General features: G+C 38.0%; 1 protein-coding gene across 3 annotated transcripts in view; it reads left to right on the top strand.

Moving 5' to 3' along the window:
- The window catches only part of ZFPM2 (zinc finger protein, FOG family member 2), a 311861-nt gene that overhangs the window by 135621 nt on the left and 152579 nt on the right, over positions 1-23661 (top strand). For all 3 annotated transcript variants that reach the window (XM_030503577.1, XM_030503595.1, XM_030503585.1), the window contains one exon: positions 17019-17137. In XM_030503577.1, the coding sequence (XP_030359437.1) occupies positions 17019-17137 (119 nt within the window). The remainder of the gene's footprint in view (positions 1-17018; positions 17138-23661) is intronic.

Here is a 23661-nt window from a genome sequence, read left to right as displayed (position 1 = left end):
TTAAACTTGGGAGTAAAGAAAAGTAAGTGAATAAAGCCATAAAAAAAAGGGAAACCTGGACATTAGCCTCTCCAGTTAGAAGTCTTCACTTGAAGTCAGGAATGTGGACTGGCCAACTGCCCTGGGGGCTAATTTAGACAATTTGGAATAGCTAATTCAAAATGTTTGTAATTCTGTCAGTGAGAATTGTCTGCTATTAACATTTCAATATTGTTCTATATAATAATCATCTGTTTAATCAGATTACAAAAGAAAACACTGGCTGCCTGTCTGCCTGTGTCCAGAGGAGGTTTTGTAACCCATTCTTATGTGCATCTCGTTCGTCATTCAGATTGTCATGTTACTTTGTAACCATGGAGAAGCAGGGAGCGATGCCTGTTGGTCGAATTTAGATTTCTCCGGCTGAGTGCAAACCAATTTTTGAGAAAAATGAGAAAACATTTCTTAATGTAAATTGTACTGTCACTCCCTTATATCATCAGTGCAAAATGGATTTCTTTCCAGATCATCTGCAGTGTATAATTAGCATATTGTTAAAGCATAGGTTTGGAAGTCCAAAACTGTATACATTTGTAGTGACTAAAGATAAATGCAGTTACATCAAAGCAACTAGTAATTGGTCAAATAATAAAAGGTAAACATTTTGGATAGAACTGTGGCATTTTCTAGTAACTTCACCACCATTTTATCTTGAAATGTTGTTTGCACATTTTATTTTTTTTTTAATCTACATGTGTTTTGAATAAGAATGATTGAAAGAAAATGTGAATAACCATTGCTCCTAAAATGTTACAGGCCTTCCAAATTGGATGAGCCATTTTCGGAAGAGGACAGCATTTCGAGCCAGTCACCAACTCCAGACATACTGTATGTGATTCTGGTGCTGTGCTCCGTTTTAACTTAACGAAGAATCTCCTTAACATTATTTTCTTACTCATATTCTTCTACTATTTTGGTTTAGAAAGGTGGGGGCTAATTTGACGTATATCATCTGGCAATCACAGTTTGCTTTCCATTGCCATTCTCTGAATGGTTTGTATGCTTTAGACCTCAGAATTATCCACACTCTATATTGCTCAATAACATTTTTAAAAAAAGCAGTATGGTTGCTGGTTTTAATTCATTTATCTTGCCTGTATATTTAAAGCATGTATAAAATGTAACTTCTCCATCATGTCACAAAAAGTTATTGCACTCTTGGGTTCATGAATTCAAGAAACATGACATAATAGACTGGCAAATATGGCCTTGTGTCTTCAAATGATGATCCAAATCCACCCACTTATCTTGATCTGCCTATATTGTTAACAACATGGGATGTCACACAACAAATTTTTCATTTTAACTGTTCTTTATGTACAGTGCAGCATGGAATTTACTTTTTATTGCCTTTCGGAGGGAAGTATCATACCTCTCAGTGAAATAATGGGTTTGTCACACAGTGGTATCTTTATTGTGTAGTGCTTTTAAATTCTACACTATTTATACCAAGCTTTCTTGGCATAGGACAGGTGAGATGTGGTACCTCTGTTTCTCCCTGAGAATACTTAAAGCTTTGTGGATAAACGAGTGTATTGTTGATATGATAATTGTGAGATCTGTGTTCTAGGTTTCAAACAATTATTTTGTTCTTCCAAGTGCTCTGTGAATGTGCAAAATGTAAACAGCTACTAGAAATGACTGACAAACCTAAAGCTTCTACTCACAGTCTTCATATTGATTTGCATGCCTCTTCCTACCATAATTATACTCGCTACAAAGTGTAGACATTGATTTGCTGTTAGAGGTTTTATTACATTTGTTCATGACAGGGAGGAACAGCAGTAATTTTATTGCATGCACTACTGGTGTTTAGTTGTCAGGAGGTGTCTAAATGGATGATTGCGAAAACAGTCAAAAGAATGATGCATGAATAAAACTCTTGGGAACAAAGATCCTAAAAATAGGTGACACATTTGTCCTGGAATTACACTGAACAGTGGGCTGCCACTCAAATCGGAATAGTATTAATTGGTCTAAATATTTCTAGCAAGGTGACAATAAATTAGAAAAGGAGATCTCTATATGCTTCAGTGGCAGGTAAGAAGGGTGTGGTGGAGTGAATGGTTTGTTTTCTGTTATATGTAATACTTTGGAACAATTGAACTCAGTATTTTAAAGGGTATTGTTATTTTGTGAGTGTATCTAAGAGATAAAAAGCAGCTTATATACAAGTATTTTTCTACCTACATAAATTTGTTTATCATAATTATTTCAAGAGTAAAAACATGCAATGGTTGAATTTAGATAAATTCCAAAATTAAATGAAAGCGAAGACCTCAAACTTCAAATACTCTATCTCAAAGTAGTCCTCTGTTTCTTTCTTTCTGTCTGACTTTTCACTTTATTCAGAGGATACGGGGACTAAGCTTTGTTTAACTATTCTAAAAGATGATACAGAGAACATATCAGAAATATAATCAAAGCCCCCTTGCAAGCCTACTTGCCAGAGACAAAAGAGATGCAGCATATTTGAAAAGGGCATCCCTTTCAGAATGTCAAGATTCATTATTTTTTGCTGTGTGTATTACAGTATCACCTAGAAGCTGTTTGTTTCTATTGACACAGTTCCTTTTTATCCTAGATACTATACTTTGGAAATAAAAATATGTATATACATATCTATCTGTCTATCTATCTATCACTTATATCTATGCATCTGGTTTACATTTTTATACGTATATGTGTACATGCAAACAGAATTGCATTCCCCACTCTGGATTGCTTGCTATCTAAAAAAGACAGGTCAATAAAAGGTGAGAGAAAGGAAGTGTTATTACTTCTACAGTTACAGAGAGATTATGAGTGATTTTGGAGGTCCCATAGGAGGTAGGCTTAGATCCAATTCACTAAGCCCAGATCTTTCAAGGTTATGACTAAAACATTTGCTGCAAGACTGGCCTTCTATAAAATACATATGCATCTCCTTTATTTGATAGCTTTTTGGAACTATTTATTGTGATATGGGTGAGAAAGCATAGGAGCTTTCTCACGCTAGCTACATGGGAGCTAGCAAAGTTTTGAGTTACCTGTTCATAGGAGTTTCTTTGGTACTCATTCCAAATGTCTGTCCGTCTGTCATTTTAGAAAGTAACTTCCAGTATTTTGTGTTGATTGCCAAAAGGAGAAGAGAGCAGAAGCATATAGAAAGTACCTAAACATATTATGGCCATATCTGGCACAGCGGGAGACTTTTTAAGCTATGTATGTTTATTTATACATGTATTCTTATATATGTGTGAGTTAAGGTGCTAATGGTACAACCCAGACATAGATGAGACTTATTTTTTCAATGACATTATCTTACTGATTTATAGTACTAGCATATTTATACTTACTTACAAAACATGGACAACATAAAACTAGTATGGAGTATAATATGACATTTTTCACCAGGCATTATTAATACTTTATTCACTTTAAGTCAGTATGAAGTTTACGAACATGGAATTTCCTTTTATTTCATTGTGACCTTAATGCTTCTACCACCACTTGAAAGGCCATATTGGTCTTAGTCTACATGTTTTCTAGCTTCAGCTTTACAAGAGTGAAGTGCAGTATCAGACCCACTGATACACAGATTCACACCATCAGATCCCACAAATCTTTTCTTACATCATCCAGGGAACACTCAGTCTTTCTTGGGAACCAAAATTGTTCACAATTCAGTCTTCATGTATCCTTAGTTTATTTCAATTTTAATATTATTTATCTAATCCAGACAGTGTTCTTGGTATGTTTAGGAGTAGGTGAAATACAGGTCCTACCTTCTTGGAGACTGCAGCCTAATTCAGGGGCAGTACCACAAAATGGAGATAACCTAGAAATACCGTCATGTTGTTTGAGTTGAGACTTAAAAGCTGATATCTGTCTGAAAAAAAAAGATTTGAGAAGAGAGAAATGTGCATTTATTTGAACAAGGGCAGCTGATTAAAAGGCAAAATTAAGCATTTTCCTACATTTTATTAAGCTTCTACTCGTGATAAAAAGTTTGGACTTCCTATTTCTGGATGGGAACTGCTCCCTGGCTGTTAACTTCTTCATCACTTAGCTTTGGCATGCTGTACCATTCTCCTCATTAACATCTACTTTCACACCTGGATAGAGGGGCTGTTGTGGAAATCATTGAGTTAGTACGTCTCAACTCCTGATTGTGGGAGGGTAGGAGCAGGTCATTGGGAGATTCTGTTTGTGGACTGGAAGATAACAACCTTTGTATTATCTATTGACTGTGTAAAGTATAGAGTTTACAGAGGTGCGAGGAGAAGAAATAATCATATGCAATAAGAAAGATGTTAGTAACAGAACTATTGCTGTGTCTGCCCAGTATGCTGAGGATGTCCGCACTGTTGTAAACAGGTTTTTTGCAGAATAAATTAATCTTCTTTGGAGTGTTGTGCTTCTTTGATGAGTGCAGTCAAAGAGAATAGAAAAGTTTAAACTTGGGGTGGTATCTGATGACTGAGACAAGATATAAATGTCCGAGAAAGGACTATCAGCTTCTGAATTGCATTTGATGAGGGCAGGAAACAGCTTTTGGGAATTTGAAGGGGAAGATTAGGCTCGGCTGGTAGATGGTCTGTGATCAATAGGAGAAGACAGAAAGCTGGAAAACAGTTGTGCGAAGGAAAGCATATGTGCCTTACTCCTCTTGTTTTTCTGACATTTAATTCTGGACATTATTGGAGGCAGTCACTGGGATCTTGGGTATGACCCAATACTCGCCATTGAGGAGGAACAGTGAGGCCACAGAAGGGAATGGGAAGAGTGGGGGTGACAGGTAAACTGGGTAAGGAATCAGTGTTGGGGGGACAGGAGATGGGATAGAAAGCCAGCTTTTGTGCTGGGGTCCTGGAATCTGCAAAAATGTGGTCCAAGGCTGAAGGGGGCTGAATAGAAGTTCAAGCTTTCTCTGATGTTGGAAGGCTTGATTTTGAAACTGCTAAATACACCATTGGATATGTAAAAGTAGTATTTTTTTGTCTAGTTTTTTTTTTTTTTTTTTTTTATCCTTTTAAGTTAATGCATTATGTATCTTGTTAATGTACTTTGTTAACTGAGCTGAAAACAGACGGGGGAAAAACCTGCCCTTCTTCAAGATTTCTTGTACAGAAAATTGTCTGTGCCTATCAAAAAGGCTAAGTTAAGTTAAAAAGTATCTATGTGAGACACTAGAACACGTTACCCAGAGAAGCTGTGAATGCCCCATCCCTGGAAGTGTTTAAGGCCAGGCTGAGTGGGGCTTCGAGCAACCTGGTCAAGTGGAAGGTGTCCCTGCCTATGGCAGAGGAGTTGAAACTATATGATCTGTGAGGTCCCTTCTAATCCAAACCATTTTATGATTCTGTGATTCTAAAATAATAATAATGGTTAAAATAGAAATTTTCTCTTTGCGTTGATGCTTTTTTTTATTTTTATTTATTTTTTATTGGGGAGGAAAAGAAGGAGCAGGTAGAGGGGAGTTTTATGCTATTGTATTTGATTTTGTAAACGGCTGATTTTATTAGCAGGAGAATGAAGATGTCAGCCTGCAGCCTTTCCAGTATGATTGTTTCCTACATACTTAACTATTTTAATTCTATATACTCAATAACAGGCTGTACTTCTTGTATTGCTATAGTACATCACCATTTTAGGATAGTAAGAAGCCGTTATAAATTGACATTAATATTTTTTAAACATCACAATATAGGGGCAGTATTAATGCTTCAAAGACAACTGTGTAGCCCAGATACATTCTGAGTTATAATTCTTTTGATCTCTGTTGACACTGCCATTTTAATTGCTGTGCTTTGCCAGAAATACTTGCCTACTTCTTCAAAATAGTAAGTCTTTTGTATGTATTGTGTGAAGTTTTCAGAAGCAATGATTACAACTGTTAGAGAAGGTTAAGGCTCCTGTTGCCAGCACTGACTCACTCTGAGACTCTGAGCTTCTTATTTAGGCTGAAATTTTCATTAAGGCCATAGAGAATGCAGACTTGTTGTCCATTTACAGGAGTAAAGTGTAGGCTGTGAACAGTCAGTCTTGCAAGGTCGTTCTTGAGGAGAAAGACCATCTACGTCCTGCCACATAACAGGCCCTGTGTGCCAGCCATGGCTGTTCCTCAGGCTCCCCACTCTGTGTCCGTCCAAGCAGTAATGGCGTATTCAAACGGGAAGGCGGTAAGGCAAAACCCTTTGGGATATGCTTTACGCGCATGACGCCCTTGGGACTTGATCATATGAAGGTCAAGATCATTTCTGTACAGAAGGCTGCCACAAGACCAATATTCTACTTAAGTCTTATGTAAGCCTCAAAGTAGGATTTAGGTAGCACACAGGACTTGTGTTCAATACCTATTCAAAGGTTTATTTCACTCAAAGTTACAGTCTGCCTTATAAATGGGCATCACAATATCAGCTTCAAGCTCTCGGCTATGCTGAGATACAGCTGCATGTGGAAGCAGCGTGATAGTCTAGACTGAGGCACTGAAGGAGTGAGTGAGGGTACCCTCACATGTCCAAAATTCCTTTCTGGCAACAGTGTTAAAAAGCTGTGTTGGTCATTGCTGGTACTTGATTATAAAAGATGTAGATAAGCACATAACTCATGAGTGCTGGAGCAGTGCAGAGCCATGTGTCTGTTATGCATGGCCATCCCCAGCAAGTGCAAAGAAATGATTAATTTGAATCTTGATATTGTACATTATAGTTATACTACATTTATCTCTATTTATAATAATGTTACTTTTCATATAAATTATAATTATAATGGATGGAACTATATATTGCATGCATGCAGTGGAGCAGGGCGTTCAATCTCCCTTTGTCCCAGTCCCCCTCTCATCTTCCTAATCTCAACAGTAGCTAGATCTTTTGGGTGGTTATGCTAAATACTGTTAAATTTCAGTCTTTGTTGAGAATTTTGTCTTTTTCTTCTCTCCTCTGGTACTCTCCTTCTTTCAGAAATTTGTTGTGAACATTGAAAGAAAATAGGGAAATCATGTTAAGCACCTGCTTCTTTAACAAGACATTTGGGCAGTTTGGCTCACATACTCTGAGCTAGAAATCGGCATCTAAGCAGTGGTTTCATAGCTCTGAGCATGCATATCTGATAGAAAGCAAATAACTTCATCTGCTGTTACATAAATGAGAGATGAAAATAGATCCTTCTGTCTCTAAGCATAGGTACTGTAAAGTGAGAAGACACCACAGATTCAGTCACAGATGATCTCACTGCTCTCACTTTTAGAGTTAAAAAGAATACTTTCCAAAACATTTTTGTTCATTTAATACATTTCATGACATCATTATTAATACAGTAGTCTTCATATTAACGTAACTTCAGTAGCTTTCTGCATTCACACAGGCTACCTTGGTATTCTTTACCTTTTCCAAGTAGAAAAGAAATCCAACAATATTGGGTAAACATAGCAATGTCTATTAATTATTTTATTTTAATATCATATATATTTCTGCAAACAATAATGTAAAAAGAAAAAAAAAAAAAAATGTTAGCATCTTTCAAGCTAAAAGGGTTCCAAGAAGTCCTAGGGAAAGATTGGTGTAGGTGATGGTGAAATGTTTAATTTTCTCCCTGCAGAATAGCATCTATCTCAGAAGAGGCTTCAGTCTGAGTTACATAAACTGTGTTTTCAATTGTGTCCCCTTTCTATTACTTTACATACAATGCTCCATATACCTCTAACTGTATCTATCTGAGCTATATGAAGCAACAAAAAAACAGACCTAGGAGTGAAATGTCTTCGCATATATCGGGGGAAAATCTGCACACAAAGGGACATTTGTCAGGGGCAACTGTTCCTCTGCTGAGGAAGGGAGCATACCCAAGAGTCCAGAAACAGATGATGATCTTATCAAGAAAACCCTCTTCACTAATATCATCAGCCTGCTCTTGCCAAGTCTGGCATTTCTGTATTGTGTGTATTTGTGATGGAGAGAGAGGGAGCAAAGCTATGCAAGCTACGTGTAGCTGGGATAAAGAACCTACTCAACCCACTGGGTCTGCGCAGTGTTTTAGTATGATTTGGAATCATTTTTGCCAGTATGGAGTGTCCATGTGAGAATGGAGTTTGCAGTATTCTTCTCTCAGAAAACTGCAGGGAGGGCTCTTCAGCTGCACTAGTTGGGATTTTTTTTTTTTTTCTGTATTTTTGCAAATATTTCTACTCTGGTTTTACCTCAACGCATACAGGGAGTAACAAACATCTTGAACTGTGCATCCAAATGTGCAGATGGAAAATTATTGAGAAAGACAAAAATATTTTTTTTCTTGTGTGAAAAAAACACTTCTGTCTTGAAAACAGGGGTGTCAATTTCTCTTGTAGTGAGTAGACTGAAAATTAAAAAAGTTTCTTCTAATTCCATCGCAGGATCAGGATTTTACCATGATTGCTGGGTTTATTTTGCCTCTGTCTGTAGACTAGATGCTGATACGAGCGGAGTATTTTTCATATTATATGGAACTTGGCTTTGAAGCAAGTGAACAAATCTTTGGCATTTTTTAGAGTATCTTGAATAAATATCTTTTTCTTTCTACTTCTGTCCTTTTCATTTTTTTCTGTGAGCAGGTTTCTGTAAGTTCAACAAAGCAGTGCAAATAAAGGAAAAGTCTATAGAGCTGTATATGGGTCTGTTCTACTAAAAAGCTAGTCAAACTCACACAGCAGTGTTCATTATGTACTCCTTCCTTTCTGACTTCCAAGAAAAAAACAGTACTTTTTGTAATAGGTCAGCTTAAGCCTTTAATACTATTTGGATGGTGTACTTGATGGACCATTATTATGTAGTTTTCCGTGAGCTGTATCTTCAGTAGTTACTCAATTTATGTTACTCAATTATGTTACTCAATTTAACATTTGTTTAATTAATCACCCTCCCTCCCAGCCCCCCAAAATGTAGAAGTTGCATTGTCATTTCAAGTTGATGCAGATGTATTCACCTCTGCAAGTCTATGCTTTTCTAACCTGGGGTGGGATCTTGTGTTCCTGAATTCTGTAGATTACAGGAGTGTGAAGCACTATAGGAATGTATTTTTTCCCCTTTGCATTCATTTTATATAAGCAAATGAAGACTTTACAAATAGAGCACGAATCTGAATTTTTGAAGTATCAGTGCATACGCTTGTTTTGAAACTATAGGTCTCTGTGCTTGTGTTGCAGACACAGGGCACCTTCACACCACTCATGTTAGCTCTGCATTGCAGTTGGCAGTCTGGAGCAGTTTATGTACCTATACCTAAGGTAACATCAGCCAGGCTGGGTGGAGTACTATGCCAATATGGTGGTCATAGCCAGAGCCCACTGTAAACTAAATAACCAGTAATGAAACTTCAGCTCGGAAAAGTTTTATAGCTACCTCGTGATGTGTCTTCTTGGAGGTACAGAATGGGTTTGCCTAGGTATCTGGTGTAGTCGTATCACTGGGTGCAATGTAGACAAGCTTCAGGTGTTCAGTTTAGCCAGGGTTCAGCTGAGCAATGAGGTAATAGAATAACTATATTTTGGTTTAGCTTACAAATTAAGCACTCTAATAACACACATGCCTTGGCTAAAAAAGGATACTAGTGTTTACATTCTGTTTCTCGGTGAGAATTCCTATATTTCTGTCCTTACGTTTCAGGCTTGGAAATATATATGTCTCCTCTTACTCTGTGGCGAGGTTTCTGCATCCATCTTTTTCTTGAATATCCTCTGTTCCCATTTTTTCCAGGCTCTGCCTTTGTATCCTGATTAGACCCAGCTTGGGTCTTCAAATGGCTCCTTCCCTAGACTTCCTCTCTCTTGCCTTGTTTTTTAAACTTATTTTCCCGCACCTCCTTCTGTGATCTCTTTTTCTGAAAATCTTTGCCTAGTCTTTCCCTATCTTAACTTTCAAAATATTCTTTCCTTCCTTTTATTGTCTGTTGTGGGACAGTACTGGTGCAGATAAGGATAGTACCTGCACTCTCTGCCATTCGCAGTACTAGCAGCAGGTAGGAGAGATAAAGAAACTCTGCTTCTGACTTTTGGGGCTCTAGAGAAAGGTGGGGAGCAGCAAGATTTTTGTTGCAGAAAATGGAGAAGCCTTTCATTTGTCATCCTTACCTAGAGTGCGCACATGCCCTGTGGGAGCATTGGCAAGAGGGGGGCAACATTAAGCTCGGTTAGGAATGAAGCAGCATGTGGCAGCTTCTCCTGCATTGTGTTTGCTACCAAGACCTGCTTCTAAGTGTAGGCAAAGGAGACCAGTAGCTTGGAACAGTCAGTACCTGTGCGTTATACTTGTGTCTACTTGTCTCACGGGCATTGTGCTAAGAGGTCTGGTTGACCTTACTCCTTAAGAGGGGTGGGACCAGGGAGGATCTGGATTAGGGGGAAGAGTTGCTTGGGGGTGACAGAGAAAGGACGAAGGCTGCTCTGTTCAAAAACCCTCCACCCCATCAGTTTCTTCTGGATGACATAACCTCTGGCTTTGCCCAGAACCCTGTGAATGCAGTTTTCATTGCAAAGCAAGTTATAATATTTCTTTTGAACATTGATTGTAATTTAGTCCATTACTGCTTGGACTCCAGTGTGAATTCATCTCATATGTATGCATGTCTTCCTAGTAAGATAACTCCAGTTCTTGTATCCCACAGCAGACTTGCAGTGCTGCAAAACAGATTGTACCCTGACACTCTCCAGGTATCACGCTGGAGTCAGCGCACTGCAGAACAGGTACAGTGCTTTCCATTGTGGAGAGATGTGAGAATTAGGTAACACAATGTATTAAATCCCTGACAGACAAACATGGTAACGTGAGATGGTTGGCCTTTTTCAGAAATTTTTACAATGAAGGTTGTGAGACACTGGAACAGGTTACCCAGAGAGGTGGTATGTGGCCCATCCCTGGAAACATTCAAGGCCAGGTTGGATGGGGCTCTGAGCAACTTCATCTAGTTGCTGCAGGCTCTCAGTTACTTGTTTCAGAATTTTGGACTATCAAATGAGTCCTGTTGAAAGGGAATGTTTCTGTTTCGTCACCTCTGTTATGTTATCTTTTCCGGTGCACTTACAAGCTAATTCAAAGCTCTTTGTGTTAGGCTAATAGCTTCGGATTCAGTGCTGTCAGCCAGTACCTCTTTGTGCACTTTTCATACCATCTTCCAGTCCCCCTACCACTTACCTATGAAGAACATTTATTTTTTTTCTCTGAATACAGGCTCGTCATAGGCAAATCATTAATGGAACATCAAAAAGATCCCATCTGTTAGACTTGCATATGGCTAAGATCACAATTATCGAAAGTCTTTTTTTTTTCCCCTATGCTTATCCGCACAATAAATGTAGTTGTCAGCAGGATAAGTTCACGCATCGGATAAGGTCACAATTTCATTTAGTGACAACTTCCAACAGCGTGAACTTACAAGGTTCGATTTATTAAAGAGTCAGACAGGATAAGATCACTGCATGGCCAGCCTGATTTATCAGGGTTTGACTGGAGTACTTGAATAGAGAATGTCGTATTTCAAGTTTATGTTCAAAACTGTAGTTTAGTGTGTGTTATGTCTCAGAGGCTTGAAAATTGAGGGAAGAGAATTTAGAGGAGGTATCTTGTAATGCAGTTTATGTCTGCCAAGCAAGTGTATGAGCATTTAATATTGGAGCTACCTTGCTAAAAATCACAGAAGTGGAAATGGGATAGTTCTCCGGTATCAGTGAACTGCTGTGTGCAAATGTACACATTAGTTTGTTATAATGGAGGTAATCACCAGTCGAATATTAATTGGAGATTATTCCTCTGCATGGGCAGATTTTGGGCTCTGGGCTTAAGTGGGTAGCACTTAAGAATTTCTGAGAGTGTTTTTAACATACTTACTCTGACTTCAGAGTAGTCCTTGTTTGAAACTACAACAAATACAATTTCTCTGCCATGCAGAAATATTCATTAAAGAGCCAGGTGGCTATGCACTGGAAATATGCAAAGAAGGAGCCATTTGCTAGTGGAATTGGTAGAGTCCCATGATGTCAAATAACCAATCTCTAATTATAGCAGAGGAAGAGCTTACTCAGTCTTTTTAACTGACTCCACTTAGAAAGCTATTCCTGATTAAAAAACCCAAAACAACAACAGCTTACTGCCAAAGCTATCAATGACTTGCTTAGAGATGTTAAACATAAATTTGGATGCACTTATTTCTGAACGTAGTTCACTTTTTCTCCCACAAAACGCTGTTCATCATTCACCTTCAGATATACACTTTGTTTCTTACTCTAGAATGTGGGTAGATGGATGAAAGCAGTATTACCTTGTTCAGGAATACTGTGAATAGATAAATTCTTCTGGTATTTGACTGTGGTCAAATCCTGTTAAGGGCCAAAAGCTGTTGTTAGGTTCCTGTGTACACTTCATGTTTTATGCAGTTTTTTAAATTATTCTGATTTTTCTGTAGAAGACAAAGCTGAACTGACCTCTCTACCTTCTATTTTATGCAAGCTCTGTGTAGCATCCCTGAAACAATATGTGTATGTAAGAAAAGAATCCTAAATAGAACCTTTCATGCTGGTTTTGTATCCACCAAGGTGGCCTAATATCTTAAAAGCCATGGGATGTTTTGTAGCTGTACTAGTGAGTCATGACTTGGGGCTTCTTTTATAGTGCAGCTATCATAAGTCTTTGAGTAATCACAGACTTTAAAAGTATGCTACATCAACAAGATAAGAGAAACAGCCCACAGCACTAACGGCATTATCTTTTACTAAAATTGATTAGCCCATACAATGTGTCTCAAATATTTTGTATAAACTTACTCAGCAAGCTGGAAATAAGTGTGTTCTTCAAGAACAAGCTGAAAAAAAATACCTGCTGTGTAGCAAGGAAAAAGGAAGTAAATATTACTAAATGGAACGTCTCTTAAATAAATTTCTTTTTACCTAACTTGCATAAACTAAGCATCATTTCCTCTCTACTTACATTTCCTAGTGCTGCTTCTATTATGCTTCTGTCCTTTCTAATCAGACGGTTTACAAGTCTGGGATGAAAACAGCAAAATACAACTGCTTCTTGACTTTGCCATAGGGATGATGAATATATCACATACTTTATCACAGGGGTGTGAATGAATCCTATATATTGTAATTTACTGTTACATGAAGGAATATTATGTTCAGTACTGAGGTGGTCTGTTGCGGTTGCTGATCACCAGAAATTCCTAACAGTGTTTGGCACAGAATTTTCTGCTTTCATTGGTCTGGGGCACAGATTAAAGAAAGTGGCAGCAGTTTTTCATCCTTTCTTTCCTTTTCTCCCTGCTCGTTGGGATATCCATGGACAAGCATCTGTGAAGAGTCAGTACCAGCTGAGTCTTTATGCTTCTTACTGCAAGTGGTGATACAGCAGTGAAATCTCAGATCCTCTTCCTTCTCCTGATGTAATCTGTGAAGATGCTGAGCAGTAGTGCAGGGGATACTAGCTGCAGAGAGCGCTTCTGACTTACATCTGAACTTCTTCTAAGGCTGAAGGAGAAAATCTTGTCTCACTGACACATTTTTCAAACTCTTTTAATTAAGAGTCACAGGGTGAGGTTCTCTTTTTTCCAGGAAATTCCCTTGAGGTCACACATTGCTCGAGGCCACAGGTATGGCACCACTTAACCCAGCGTCCTTGTGGGAAGCAGGCACTGAGCAGGGGACAACCCTGTTCTCATCAGCGGGGGGCTGGGCCCCTGTGTTGCTGCAGTTTTGATATACCATTCACCAAATAGGATATTTCAGAGAACCAAAATGTTGTAAATTAATGCAGAAAAGTTTCAGGCTTCTTAATCTGGGGTCAGGGGAATTCAGGTGAGTATTTTTGATAGTGACATTTGTAATCTTTCTTCTACAACCCTTGTACTAGCCCCTGGCCTTCCTGCTTAGGGCAGACAAAGGAATGTATACAGGGATTTTACAAAAGATGCAGGCTCTAGTTTAAAAAAAAAAATCTTAGCAGATGCTAAGATGTGGAGTGGTTTGTTTTGTTCTTTAACTTTCAATGTCAATTTTTCCCCCTAAATAAACCAACATCTTCAGTAAAAAAAAAAAAAAAAAAATCTTTGCCAAGGATCAAATTGTAATGTGCTGCACCTTCTACAAGCATAGTCAAAATGTCCATGTTTGCCCAAACATACAAGCAGATTATAATTCCCAACTCTAAAATTCACCCATAGTGTTAAAATGGCTACTGGTCATGATGACCAAAGAGAAATGTATATTTTTTGGAGAACTATGATGAAGAGATACAGGAAGGTTATTCAGGAAAATGTTTTGTAACCCTGTCTGCAGTCTACTACTGGGTCGTGGTGTTCTGAGTGGAGGGGAAAATATAACCACTTCAGTAGAATTCAGCATGATGTTACCCCGTGTGTAGTACATTTCAATGTATTCATGCATATTGAAATGTATCGCCCAAACTGCAACTTGGGACTATAAGAAAAAAAAAAAAGAATAAAGGAGAAGAATAATCAATTTATTTAGTTATCAACTGGAGGAAAAGAAGATACAGTTATGGAAAATAATTGCTTGGTTTTATGTTTGCCTCAAATGTGAACTACTTACCAGGTATAAGATTCATGTTATTAATTTTATTTGAAATATAAAGTGTAATGATGTGTACCTTAAAACTTAGGTAGGTTTTTTGATATCACTGGATGATCTGCCCTAAGTTTGGCGTTCTTAATCCATTAAAAGACAGGCCTGCTTGTAAATCCACAGGTACAGATAAGGAGTCACTGTTTGACTGTGTCTGAACCCTTTTCAAATGAAAAATGTCAGTGGCAGAAAGGGAGGCTGAATTATTTTTTAAAAGGGTTTTCAAAGATTCTCATGATTCCTCTGGTATCAGTTAAATGTGACATGTCCATAGACATGGCTGGGTTTTAGTGTGTAAAAGCAAGCAAATGCTACAGTTCTCATCTCTGTGTAGAGAAGATGCTGCAGTATGTCTAAGTGATCAACATGTTACCTTGCAACACCAGAAAGATTCCTGTCTTCCATAATTAACATATAAAGAGATTTTTTTAAAGTTAATACAATTTGTAACAATGTGACTGTGAGAGGGAAAAAAGCTTGCCTTTCCCCACCCCCCACACCCCCTTCTTCCCCTGTTTGGATGCACATATATCACATGTGTAAATTAGATGTAATTAATCCATAAGCTTTTCTGCTCACACACTGCCTTTTAAAATGTCATAGCGCTGTCATGAAGAGGACTCACCCGCATACATAGAAGCTTTTGTAACCTGAAACAGCTCTATTTCCTAGATTTGTTCCAGTTCGCAGGAAGGATCTGATGCACAATTTTACGTAGAGTAGTTTTGTAATCTGCAACACTCAGAGGTGAAATTTAGATTTCTGTGCTTGAAAATGGAACCTGGAGCCAAGTCTTCTCTTTGGAAAACAGTCCATATTAACCCCTGTGGACAAGGAAGAACTTTGCAGCCTGGCTGCAACATAAATCCAGGCATCCATGGGAATGGTTAGCTTGGGGAAGTCTGTGGAGGCTGCCTGTAAGCCAGGAGGAGTTACTCACTTCCTCTGGCCCAAGGTTCATTTCACAACAGCTGCCAGTTCTAAATCTGAGGCGAGGTGACTTTTTGCACAGTGGGACTTCACCCTGCTTGTGGAAAAGCACGATCCTGATTTGGGGTGGAGTTGTTGAGGAGGGACATGCTGATGCAAAAGACAGGAATTGCTGTTGGATCTGGTTGGTATGGAAAGAGAGAAAGGGGATTTAGCAGGCAGGGAAAACAGGTCAGGAGAAATCATGGCTACAGCGAAGGTGAACTCCTGTCACTTGTGAATTTTCTGCCTATCTTGAGGAAGGCTGAAGCTTGGAAGTGCAGCAGCATGTAAAAATTCAGTTAAACATCTGACAAGAAAAGCACATATCAGCCTCTCTCCTCCTTGTTCCAATCTATCCCTCCTAAAGTTTGAGACCAGAATTTCTTTGCATTGTTTTAGAAAAGAATGTTAGAAATTGTGTGTATAAACATAACTGTTTTTACCTTTTTCACTGGAACATTTATTTGTGGAAAAATAGGGTTATTGAAGAGATGGCTTTCAAAGAAGGGGGTTGTCCGAACTATTTTTTAATCCTGAAATGAAGTGAAAAAAATAGTGGGGAGAAATATGATGACTGAATTTTATTTTTCCTTCCACAGTAATGATCAGTTCTGAGTTATTCTTTATCTTCTCACTGGAAAAAAAAAAAAAACAGAAAAGTTAAATGAGCGAAAGTAAGAATTTCACTTTTAAGTGTTAATTGTGAAGTCCTTACTTGCAAAAATAAAATTTGCTTGTAAAAAAATGACAAATTGGTACACACTAAAAAAAATCACTATGCCACCTTTCCACTGCTTTTACAGATTTTGTGTTAAAACCTTAAGGTAAAAATGTAAATTATTTTGGGTCTAATTCTGAAATGTTACTGTCTGTAAAACTTCACTCAGTTCAAAATCTGTTTTTTAATTGTAGGAAATGTTTTTAGTACTTTCTTCAAAAGTAGCAGAGTTGTGGATTTCTATCACTGCATGGTATTTCTCTTAAAATTTTTAGTAGCTGAATGCTTTAGAATGTGGTTTTGTGCAGCAAAATGCATCAAGGAGGTTAATGCACCAGGTGTGGCTGCTGTTGCACTCTCTCCTTTCAGCTGTCATCTCCCCCCTCGTCAGCATTTCTTCAGAACTTTCATGAATGCTCTATTCTGAATAAAAATGCCTTCAAACTCTAATGCATGTGAAAAGATGCAAGAAAGGAATGGGACTTTCTGAACCAAATTTGAATATAATTATAAGGGAAAAAGGTTTGTTTTTCTTTTGCAGGATGACAAGATCAGTTGTTTTTCAGACAAGCATAATTAATTCTCATTATATGGGTCCTCAGAACACTCTGTGTATAAAGCCAACACAAAGGCAGAGGTGGTTGTTGTCAAGGCACAAGTGAAAGTACTCTCAACACTGCTTGTTTGCTTTGTTTGCAGGAGAGTTGGAGGTGGTCCAGAAAGACGGGGAGCGCAAGATTCAGAGCCGGCAGCAGCTTCCGGTTGGAACAACATGGGGGCCTTTTGCTGGGAAGATGGATCTGAATAATAACACCTTGGTATGTAGATGCTCTGAGGCGCTTCGCTTCATTATATTGTGTGGTGTTCTTTAGGGAATAGCCTGAATGACTGTTCAGCCAGAGCATTTGAAAACAGGCATTGTTAGCTTTAACAGACAGTGGTACTTGGCTGTTTTCCAATTAGTTCATCTATGGCAACCATCCACGTAAAGTTATTTGGAGCACAGGTTAATAGTATTTAACTTGTTATTTTACAGAAGGGAAATGTCACTTCCTTTTTTTGGTGAACCAAGCTGTTGCATTTCAGTACTAAGAGCTGATTTTTAGTGGCTTTTTAAATTTTTCACAGCATTACTTGCCGAATACTTGATTTATATTAATGGATGGTATAGAAAATAGATAGCTGCATTATTTTAGAATAAAAATAATTAAATTTGCTGTAATGTTAATGTTACTGGACATAGCAAGATCTTCCATCAGATTAAAATTATTTTGAAAAGTAAGAAAAGGCACCTGTCATATAATATATTCTCAATTAGCCTTGTTTTTTATTCTGACTGCAGAAAGTATGTGGACCATATTCAAAATAATTCTTTGCTGATTTCAGTTCAGTGCACTGAAAATCATGTAATTCCTCGGTCTTCATTTCATTTTCGTTTGTATTGGTTTTAAGTCTGAGCTTCAACATTGTTTGTATATAGTTCAGACTAATTTTCTGAGAATAGCTGGAAAGGTGACCCCGTATTGGGAAAAAAAAAAAAAAAGGCAACTAATATATCTAGAAGAAGGGTTTAGACAATCTTGGAAAACGCATTGCCCTGTGGGATACTTCTGAAGAACCATTATCTTCAGCTGGATCACTGTTTGCTATTACAGACTTTGCAGGAATGTATTAGTATAAAGACCTGTGGAACTGTTTCACAGAACTGTATCACATACGTTTGGGGTACATATATCTGTGCTGTAAATGGAGAAGCTGGACTTCCCAGTGTTGGGGGTATTGTGTTGCCCTCAGAGGACCTGAAGAGAGTGAGAAATGCTGAGTTGCTGAAGTACCATCTGGGACAGTGTGAGAGAGAGGTTATGTGGACATAGGAGAAAATGGGGAAAATTGATAGTCTTTAACTCCTTCCTGGAGAAGCTGTGCCTATATAACGGAGTTCACTTTCTAAGGGCTTGCTAGATAGTATGCATGTTGCTTTCTGTACATATGCATATTAAAATTGTAGTGAAGCATTATTATGTTACAAGTACATAGTAGCCACTTAAGATCTTGATATTTTGTAGACTGTTTAGCATAATTTATTAATCAAAAGGTGCTAAGAAGACGTTACCAAAAAATGACAGGAAACAGTCTGACATTACGAAAAAGTGACACGGAAACAGTCTAAGTTTCCTAGAGTTTCAGTATTGCCGACTCAGATTATGTTTCCCATTCAGGCACCTGAATAAAGGATCGATTTTCAAAAGTACACGACACTCAAAGCATCTTATTGTTAGAAAGGGGAAAATGGACAGGGTTTGCTCGCTCTCTCCATTTTCTTCATCCATTTCATTTTTATTTTGTTATCTTCTTTATTCTTCATATGTCTATCAGCATTCTCAAAATGTTCTTCTTTTTTCAGAAAACGTCATGTGCGACAACTACCTATAATTCAAATAATTTTCTAATATTCCACTGTTACTACTTTCATCAAATTTCATGCAACAGAAACCTTACTCCTGGCGTAGCTCAAAGTCAGTCCATGTAATACCTTAGGAAAAATGCTGGCTTTGTGTTTTCCTTATTGCCCTGTCCACTTGTACCACTTGCTGGGGTATATAAGAGTTGAAGATAAGAAGTTTGAGTATAGGAGATAATGATGATTGACCCTTCACTACAAAAAGTTATAATCAGATATTCTTAGGATGAATTTGCAACAAGTCAGCAGTTGATCATATTGTTTAATTTTTCTTTTCTAAAGGTGACATAGAGCAACCACAGTCCTAGCAGGAGCTTGCTTCCTCTTTGGTAGCACAGGCATATGTTAAGATGTGTTACTACATTGTAAATTTGGGCAAATACCACTTTTGCTGTAACAAAAACATTTAGATAAGATACTTCGGTTTTAATAAACTTGTAAGCAAGCAGTGAGCAGAGCTGACTTTTTAGCCTCACAATTGTAATAGGATGGAATAACTTTCTCAGCCTAGTTCAGAGAGATGTAGGATGAAAATATTCGTGACTTTTTTCTCCTGAAACAGGAAAAATAGTCATTTGTTTCTTGTCAAATTAAAAACCATAAAGTCTGGTTTTCATGACACTTGAAAGATTTTACTTTTGTTTTGCCTGCTAGTATAAATACGTTTGGAAGTCTGAAAAAGTTCTTGTAAACAGAATTGTAGTCCTCAGCAATATTGTTTTGTCCTCTGAGCTCCTCCATCCTTTGAGACGGTCAAAACTGAACTGCATATGATCTTGAGCAATCTGAGTTAACTTCGAAGTTGGATCTGACTTTGAAGTTTGCCCTACTTTGAGCAGGAGTTTGGACTGGATGACCTCCAGAGGTCCCTTCCAACCTGAATTATTCTGTGATCATAAGTATTGTTTCTTTTTCCCAAATATCAGATGTTTCCTGTAATCCTACATTTGTTACTTTAAAATGCTTTGTGAAGAAATATAAACCTTTTGATAGAACTTTAATTTACTTTTCAAGCAACACAAACCCAGTGCCAGCCTCTACGTATTTTTATCATTTTTTTTTCCCTGAAATTATTCTGGTTTATTTATTATATTTCTGTTTGCTTGACACATTTGATTACTTTTCTCACTAGCATACATGCTCTCTGTTGTTCATAAGGGCAGTTATGTTTGTTTACTTAAGTTATTTATATCTGGTTTGGAAAGCTCATTTGCATAAAGCCTCACCTCCCTAGAATTCAATAAAACTTTCACATCGGTGGCTGACAGCATATTTAGTTCACATCTGAACAAGAGCCTCAAACATTGCCCTATTACAGACATCAAAGAATTTTTTTGGGAGAAGAGCTGTAACATGAATCTTTAGTATAGAGTGGAAAGGAAATCAAAATTCAGGGAACTTCAGATGAGTAAATATCACAATTTCTGCAGCTGGGTCTCTTTATGTTTGTGGCTGACTACAAGTATCTTACCTGATTTACTGTTTAGTGTTAGCAATGGACACTGCCACACAAGACTCATTTTCCAGCTATAACAGTTACAACTTACTTACTACCCTTGTACTCTGCACTGTATAAGCCTGTACAAGTAGTATCCTGTTAAAGTGCTTGTTTTTTCAAGCAGTGCTGTGTTGCTGAATACAGTCTCACTGCTGTTGGCTCAGGAGACGGTGCAAGCTAATTAATTCAGCACGATAATTAATTGAGTCACTGTGCCAGATGTCAAATACTTTTTAGATCTTTCAAGTTTCTGTCTTGAAGTACATTAAGAATATACATCTCAGAGTAGTGGAAGGTTGGGTACCTTGAACAAAAATTATTTTAAGTGCTGTTCGCAATTGCAATAGAAATAGTGGCTGTTGACTTCAGCAGCAGTGCTGCAACACTGTCAGGAGATGTGGCAGAGCAAAGTCCATTTTAGGACTGCAGAATAGTCAAACTCTTAATGGTACACTTGGAATAAATCAATGACTAATAAAGATCTGAATTTTTCTCATCTAGAAGTTAGCCAAACCTCATGAATTACAGGGCAATCAAAACCCCTTATGAAATAATGCACTCCATCACATTACTGTTACTGTTGATGAAACAATCTGCATGCAGCCACCAGAAATCTTAAGAACACTGTTTTTAACAAAAAAGAGTGAGTCATGGATCTTAAAACTTGTCTAGGCATTCAATTACTATTTCAATCTGAAAAACTCTTGATACCATTATTAAATATTTATAGTTATCTATTTAGATACTTTTATTATATTTAGAGTGGTAGATCTCCTATTTAGATACTTTTAATGATCTCTTCCAGTAATTTCGCCAACCTGGCAAAATTCTCCTGCTCTCAGCTGCATGCATAGTTTGTACCATGTGCACAACTGGGCATAGAGGTTACTGCTTTTCATTTCCTTCCACTTCTTCCACTTAACTGTTCCATAATAGTTGATAGTCCCAAGAAAATGAAATGAAGAGTACTATCTTTTCAGACCTTGAAAATGTACTTCTAAAATAGGAGCTTGTTGTCTTATTTTACAGTAAAAAGAGATCACCTACATGTTTCCAGATCTCTCTAAAATTTAATATAATCTTGCAGTTTTGACAAACAGCCATATGAAGAGTTTTGCAGAATACTGCGTTCTATCTACAGTTAGTGAGAACTCAGCTCTACAAGGAAGGTGACACAATTTAATCACTAGTTTTACCAGGAAGGCTCCAACTTTGCACCTTGCTGCATCACAGAAAATTCAGTAGTTTATGGGTACCTACGGGTAGACAGGGATAAATTTCTAAACATGAAACTCTTAGCTTGTGGTGCCTATCTTTAACAGGAAAGTGGATTTGCACAAATGTCAAGTTTAATTTGAACAGGCAGGTACGAAGAGCAGAAGACCCTTGTAGGCTGGTCATGAAAACCACTGAAAGAGTAGCTGCTGTGTGTAAGCAGCTGTAAATTTGAGGCACTAGGAGTCTGTACAAGATAAAGCCATTTGCTTGCCTTTTCCCGGCTGTAAATACTTGCCCTGTTTGAGGGGACAACTTGGTGGGAATGAGGCCCTTGGAAACAAAAGCAGCACAGAACCGTGTAGCCCACGATGGATGTCGAGCAGTAACTCATGCTGTCGCTCTGGTCGTCATGTGTGGGCATTCTGAAAGGCCTTTTCCCTTGGCTACCATCATCTAATTTTGGCGTTAATCTGTGCCCATGGCAGGGTTTGTGAAGGAAAACAATGATCAGCTGGATCCTGCCCCCTGTTCTCGCTCTCTTGTTGCAGGGAGGAGTGTGCGGGGCAGGTCTGCATCAGTCTGATAAGGTAAAGAGGATTCAATGTGGCTGTGAAGGGGATTTGCAGGAGGAAAGTGTGCAGGGTTGGGCCAGGCGAGCAGTGGGATACAGCAGAGACCCTTTAATGGGATCTGGGAGGTTCAGCGCCGAAGTGACACTTGTGGAAGATACATACTCATGAAACTGTTTGACTGAGTAGTGTTTGAGGGGCTGAGGAGCCCAAGTTGAAAATGCAGTTAAGTTACTCACTAATGTGTGGCTGGTCACTTCACGTCAAAAACCTCCTATCTATAGTATCCAGCAGCTTTTAATCTCCAGAGTTGCAGTGCGAGGTTTTCTGGGCGCTTTGGTTGGAGTTGATGTATGGTCAGAGAGACAGCTGGTAGTCTGCCTATAGTCAGGCTGCAGTCTCTGGCTGTCTTGTTCAAACACGGAAAGGGATAAGACAGTTTTTAATTATTTACCTGCAAATGAGGATTTTGGCTCTTATTTGCACAGAGCCATTTTGATATTTAATTACCAAAAATAGTGTATTGAGTAATGAACCTTGATTCTAATCTTTGCTATACTGGGTTTATACCTTTAAGTACCTCAGGTGACCACAAAAGAATTTCTCTCTCATTTTCAGTGCTGTTGCTGTCAGGCTCTTCATGTTTAAAACTAGTTTAAGAAAACACTTCCTTCTGTCCCAAACACAAGCAGGCATTAATGTAACAGCACTTCTGGACAGCACATTGTGTCACACAGCAAGTGTCAGGGTTGGCCACTTCACAGAAACTGAAATATTAAAATAATGGAGATATGCCAAGATGATGTGGACATCCACATGGCCATCCACTATGGTCTTGGAGGACACATCACCTCACATTGCCTTGCCTTTTATAAAGTGTACTCGCATTTGTACAGATGTGTAGTTGAAGAGAAGGAAAAAGCAGAAGAACTTTTTTTGAAACTTTTGTGCATAATTGCAGTTTAGATGCTTCTTCTCTTAAAAAAAAAAAAAAATCTGCTTCTTTCTTTACACTTACACAACAGAGTTAATTTAAGACATGTAGCAAATATGATAGCAAGATGCGGTAACAATCTAAATAAACACCCTGTTTTGAAAAAAGCTGAAAGTGGGTTTTTTCCCAGTAGTAGAAAGAAGTAGTTTCCAGAACTACTGGAAGTAGTTTCCAGAACACAAACAGGTGGTAAAGCAACAGGGTCAACGGAAAGAAAGAAGAAAGAGCACACTGATGGTGCACCTCTGTCTAAATGCTATTAGTACCCTGGTATTAGTACTGCATACTATTACCATAGCCTTAATTTTACGATATTCAATGTTTAAGGGACATACAAATATGGTATGTTTAAAAAAAAAAACAAACCAAAACCAACAAACAGACAAACAACAAAACAAAACACAAATGTTCACTGGAAGACAGGATTGAAGTTACAGTTTTCCTTTTCATTTCTTTATTTCTGAATAGGTGATTTCCAGACTGTAGTGTTATTTCAATAGGGGATGTTCACCTAAAATCACTTTTGGTTGTTGATCTCTTTTGCTTGGCCACAGCCCTTTTTTTCAGACTACACATACCCATCGTTCATTTTGACACCTGTT

This window comes from Strigops habroptila, chromosome 1 (genome assembly GCF_004027225.2).
Source record: "Strigops habroptila isolate Jane chromosome 1, bStrHab1.2.pri, whole genome shotgun sequence".
NCBI classification, from domain to species: Eukaryota; Metazoa; Chordata; class Aves; order Psittaciformes; family Psittacidae; genus Strigops; species Strigops habroptila.
The sequence above is the reverse complement of the archived record's forward strand: the minus strand, read 5'-3'. Positions and strand labels throughout refer to the sequence as shown.